This window comes from Hipposideros armiger, unplaced genomic scaffold (assembly GCF_001890085.2).
Source record: "Hipposideros armiger isolate ML-2016 unplaced genomic scaffold, ASM189008v1 scaffold_606, whole genome shotgun sequence".
In the NCBI taxonomy this organism is placed as follows: domain Eukaryota; kingdom Metazoa; phylum Chordata; class Mammalia; order Chiroptera; family Hipposideridae; genus Hipposideros; species Hipposideros armiger.
In genome coordinates, this window is record NW_017731956.1 from 173,220 (window position 1) to 179,219 (window position 6,000).

The 6,000-nt window shown below is 32.3% G+C and overlaps 1 protein-coding gene across 2 annotated transcripts in view; it reads left to right on the plus strand.

Annotated features, from left to right (window-relative positions):
• The window catches only part of EEA1 (early endosome antigen 1), a 114,621-nt gene that overhangs the window by 49,910 nt on the left and 58,711 nt on the right, over positions 1-6,000 (plus strand). For both annotated transcript variants that reach the window (XM_019624770.1, XM_019624769.1), the window contains one exon: positions 2,472-2,588. In XM_019624770.1, coding sequence (XP_019480315.1) covers positions 2,472-2,588 — 117 coding nt within the window. The remainder of the gene's footprint in view (positions 1-2,471; positions 2,589-6,000) is intronic.

Consider the following 6,000-nt stretch of genomic DNA (forward strand, 5'->3'; position numbering starts at 1 on the left):
TTTGAATTTCACCATGAATGGGAAGTGTATTGATTTCATTTGAAATTTTGTCTCTCTTTAATCTTTATTTTTTCCCCCCAATATAAACATAATACTTGATCGTTGTAAAAGATTCATAATGTGCAATAGAGAAAGTGAAAGTTTCTATGATTCACTGCCCTCCCTTCCCTTCTCCATAATTAAAATGTACCTTTTGGTGTGTGCTCTTCCCACATCTTTCTTTTTTCCCCCTTGAGTAAATTAAAACAGTTTAAACGCTTGCTTTTTTCTTTTTAAAAATTTTAGTTTTGAAAAATATATATACTTAGTGTACCAGTGATAAATGATACACCTAATGTTCAGTTCTTTAGGTGTTAACATTATAAAATCATTTATAAGAACATCTAAAAACTATAAAATATAACAACTATTTTTGGATGTATTTTCCTTGGTTAGTTTCTTCTCATATGTTGGAATTTATCAACAAGATAGATATTAGAGAGATATTATACTGGCTTAATATATCTTATAAATTTTAATATGGAATCATGGTGTTTTAATGAAATATACTCATAATTTGCATTTTATTTATATATTTTATTAAATTTATTGAAGTGACATTGGTTAATAAAATTATATAGGTTTAAAAATGCAATTCTAATATATACTGTTATTTATTTCTGTTTATTATGTGCTAAATCCTTTGATAAGATATTTATAAATAGGGATTTTATGATAATTTATTTTCTTTTGTGATAAGTTGGCATTTGTGCTGTATGATTAAAACAATATCATCCTTAATGTTACTAACAGAAAGTGATTCTGAGATTCCAAGTTGTTAGAAATAACAATTTGAAATAAACTCCCAAAACCTACATTCATGTCAAGGTTACATAATCAGTTTAAGACAGAAGGTATTAGGATATGCCTTTAACTTGGACACAGTTACAAATACATGAATAGTTAAAGATTTCCTTCTTTGAAGTATGTGTATACACATATATGTACATATAATATATATATATATATATATAATCAGTTGTTATATATTTTATTGAAACACCCTGTATAAGGTATAAATATATAGTAATGTGACAAAATGCCTTTCAGTATATCAGAATTGGTTCGTTCACATGAATGGTTTCCTTAAAAGGTCAGGCCATGAACGTGTCTCAAGATATGCTGCCATTTCTAAAAACATTTTTGAAGCCTCTTTGAATTGACTTTAAACTGGTTTGGAAAACACTCAAAAAGCTAGTTTCATTAATTTGTGGTTATTAAAATAAAATAAAAGAAGCCCAAGTGTTTGATTATTCAGTTCAGTCATTTATCTTGTTTACTAGGTGGTTTCCAAAACTTAAAACCAAAGTCACAGTAAATGGATGAAGATACACCAGCAATGAGAATCCTTTAAAAAAAAAAAAGTGCCACACACTCTGGAAGGCTTTCCAAAAGAGGAGTAGCAAAAGATGTCTTGGTATTATTGTCACAATAAATTAGTAGCCTTCTAACTTTTCTCCCTTGAAGATGAAAGTACTTATTTATAATATATGATGTAGGTAACTGCTGATATGTTTATTAAGAAAAATTAAAAAAAAATTTGTCTTATTCATAGTATAAAGTTTATTTACTAATAAAGAGCATAGACAGTGAAAATAATTGTAACTTTAGGAATGTAAAAAATGAAAAGTGAATCCAATAAGCAATATTAGAAATACAGTTCTTTTATTAATGTCACTTATAGGAAACCATACTTCAAAAGCAGTACTTAGTCTTTCTCTCTGGTGGTTGAAGCTTTCAAGTATACAAAGTTTGTATCTTCAAGATCTTTGCTCACCTTTTTCTAATATTACTTTTAAATGATCAAACCATTGTCTTAATAATAGACATTAATTTTCATTAAAAATGTTGAAATGCTTTAAAGCTAATGCATGTCCAGCTATTATATCTGATCACAGAGTGATCTAGCTTAATGAAACTAGTATATATAACTTCCATTTGGTAACTTTTTTGGACAGATACTTTCCATTACACTAAAAAAGATGATTTTCCACCTTTCAAGGTGATTCTGTGTTGTATGTTTGCATTTAACATGCTTTTAAAAGAAAAAGAAAAGGCTATGCTATAGAAATTGGTAGAAAATGTAGACATAACTTGCATATCCTCTTTAAATTCAAGAGGATTCAAGTACAGAGTTTCAAAGCCAGTAAATTCAGGTTTGCAGTTTGATGCTTACTTCAGGCACATCAAGTAGGATGTCAGCTTTTCATTTCATGTATTTTTAATAAATGAAGTTGTACATTTTGGATAAATTTAAAAAATTATTTTTTTGAGACCAAAAAGATGTGGGATGGCAGGATAATGAACCAAGTTGAAACTTCTGAGGATTATATCAATTTAACAACAACAATGATAAAACTCTATGTCACCTTAAAACCTTTGGATGCTTCCATTTCCTTTTTCATTTTAGTTTGCTCTAATTTTTTTTTTAGGCCACAGTAAGCCAGCTAAGGAGTGAACTTGCCAAAGGCCCCCAGGAAGTTGCTGTGTATGTTCAGGAACTACAAAAACTTCAAAGTTCAGTTAATGAATTAACACAGAAAAACCAGGTAAGAATTTAAAAACTACATATTGTAGTGAATTGATTTTATGTATCTTAAATTTAATCTCGTCTTTTACTTACAAATGGGCATAGTATAGTGTGACTTATTCTGTATTTTTTTTTTAGTGCTAAGTACTTTTACAGTGCGATGCAACCAATCTCCAGAACTCTTCATTTTGCAAAGCTGAAACTATATTCATTAAACAAGTCCACATTCACTGCCACTCCCTGCATCACCATTCTCTTTCTGTATCTATTAACTCACTGTTTTAAGTAACTTATAAAGTGGAATCACACAGTATATCTCTTTTTGTGCCTGGCTTATTTCACATAGCATAATGTCCTCAAGGTTCTTCCATGTTGTAAATGTCAGAATTTTTTTTTTAAGCTGAATAATATTCTATAATGTGTACATATTGTGTTATCTATTCATCTGTAGATGGATACTTGGATTGCTTCCATTTTATGGCTATTATGAATAGTGCTGCTATGAACATGGGTACGCAAATATCTCTTTGAGACCTTGCTTTCAGTTTTTTTTGATATATACACAGAAGCAGAATTGCTGGATCATATGGTAATTCTGTTTTTAAGGAAATCACCATAAACAGTGCACAAGGATTCCACAACTTCTCCACATTTTTGCCAACATTTGTTGTGTGTGTGTGTGTGTGTGTGTGTGTGTGTGTGTGTGTGTGTGCGCACATGCACGTGTGTTTATAATCACCATCCTAATGAGTGTAAGGTGGCATTTCATCATGGTTGACTTGCGTTTCCCTAATATATTAGTTAGGATGTTGAGCCTCTTTTCATGTGATTTTTTTTTGGGGGGTTGTATTTTTTTTGTTGTTGTTTTTGAGTTGTAGGAGTTCTTTATGTTTGGGATATTAACCCCTTATCAGGTATATGATTTGCAAATATTTTCTCTCATTCCTTAGGTCGCCTTTTTACACTATTGTGCCTTTTTGTTAAGGAATAACACTGCTGTGTGCCTCCCCTACTCTCAGTAAATACTCTGACACCAGATATGTGGGTATTCACAACTCAACAGTTCTGTGACACCAGCTGGGTGTCCTACAATCTACCTCAATTCTGAGACTACTAACATGGAGATAGCATCTGATCCCACAGATCAAGTGTTCAGTCTCACAAGTGTGCGGCGCCCCCCATTCAGACACCAACTGGAAGTCTGGCTTGTTACCTATAATTTTCACCAACTGGCTATAAATGGGGGGTTTCCAAAGCCCCCTTCTGGAGTTCAACTAAGGTGCTAGCGTGACTCACAGAAGTCAGGAAAATATTTTATTCACTAGATTACTGGCTTATTATAAAGAACTAATTCAACAACAGCCAGATGGTAGAGATGTGTAGGGCAAGATATGTGGGAAAGGGCATGGAGTTTTTGTGTTCTCCGTGTGTTCTCTCCATGTATTCACCAACCCAGAATCTCTCCACACCCTGTCCTTTTGGGGTTTTATAGAGGCTTCATTACATAGGCATAATTGATTAACTCATTGGTCATTGGTGATTAATTCAGCCTCCAGCCCCTCTCCCCTACCTGGAGGTGTGAGTATGGGGCTGAAAATTCCAACCCTTTAATCACAGTTGATTCCTCTGGCAACCAGCACCCCATCCTTAGGGACTTTCTTAAAAAAAAACAAAACACCTCATTAACATAAACTCATAGGTGGTTTAAAGGGACTTGTTATGAATAACAAAAAACATCTTTATTGCTCTCATCACATAGGAAATTCCAAAAGTTTTAGGAGTCTGTTCCAGAAATGAGGATGAAGACCAAATGTATATTTCTTATTATAAATCATAATATCAAACCTTTGATACACAGAAGATTTTAATTTGATGTAATTCAATTTATTTTTACTTTTTTTGCCTGTGCTTTTGGTTTCTTATCCAAGAAATCATCGCCAAATTCAACGTTATGAAACTTTATTTTGACTACTGTAGCTTTTAATAAGCTTTGAAATCAGGAAGTGTGAGACCTCCAACTTTGTTCTTTATTTTGTGTTTTTTAATGTTAATGTTTTCTGCCTTGTTTCTTTATAGATGAACAACAGGCAATATTTAGTTTTGGGGCAAGGAAGGTTATGGTATTAATACTTTTCCCCTATGTCTTTACTTTTTTGGTGGTGAGCAAATAACGAGTTATTAAACCCTTATGTTCAAAGATACAGTGAATTTGTTGGCTTTGCTTTAGTAACTTGAACCTAATATTTTGGTGAAATATAACAAGGGAAAATCAAGAAAGAAAAGAACATGGTAGAAGGGGAAAAAGAGGACTGACTCCATGAAAGAAGCCATAGGCATGAGTCTGCAGGAGCTGAGCAGGGCTATTGAGGACAAGACATTGTAGAGATCATTCATTCATAGGGTCACCAGGAGCAGCAGCTGACTCAGCTGCACGTAACACACACGTAACTGGCTGCAGATATTAAGCCTCTTGCCAACAGCCAGGTAAACATAAAATTTAAATATTTATTATTTTGAAAACATTAACAATTAAGTATTAACAAATACCATTTCTTAAAAAAATGACTATATTTTCCAAAATAAAGAATAATGGTGGCGGTTTACATTTTAGCAAACCTCTTAAATGTCTAGCTTACTACAGGACAGATGGATTCGCAATCTGCTTTTATATTTTATTTTATGATGTTGAAGTGTATGAAGAAAATTCAGCCTCAGAGATATGTCATTGGAAAAGGTATAGATATCTTAATAGCCTTTTCAGATAATTGTAGCTATTTTTGTTGTTGTTACTACACTGAAACTAGATAAGGTAGTTTCTCAAAAGTTAGTTACAGTGTAGAAGCTGAAGCCATATCAGTGTAGTTTTTGTACTTTGTAATGTTAAATTGCATTCCTCTATCTTGCCTTTTGAGTGTATCTTTCCTGTGCAAGATTTTGTAACATCATGCATTAGTCATGTGGAAAATATTTGTTCACTGAGTTATGTAAACCCTTCAAATATTGACACGTTTCATTGTATAAAAACAATCACATTTGTCAATATCACCATCAATCTCAGAATAGGCTTAAATGTCAAGCTCATGGTAGTGGATACAAGTGTTCCAAAATTCTAAGCTTCATTTGAAAGCTTTAATTTTATCATTGACAGCAAATACAATCAGTTCTGTTCTTTGAAGTGACAGGTTCTCTTTCTCCCCATGTCTGAACCATCAGTTTGTCTTTCATTCTTTTCAGTAAAAATGGTGTTCCATGAAAAAAAAAGCAACTAGCTCAGTTTAGAATTCAAATATAGAAATGTTTTTCCATGTGACAATTAGATTATTCTTTGGAATGCAACAGAAGTGATCCATATGTACTTCCTATTTTTTCATACAGTTTTTCTGTTTCCTTGCTATTACAGTTGCTTTTTTTTTTTTTTTTTTTTTTTTTTT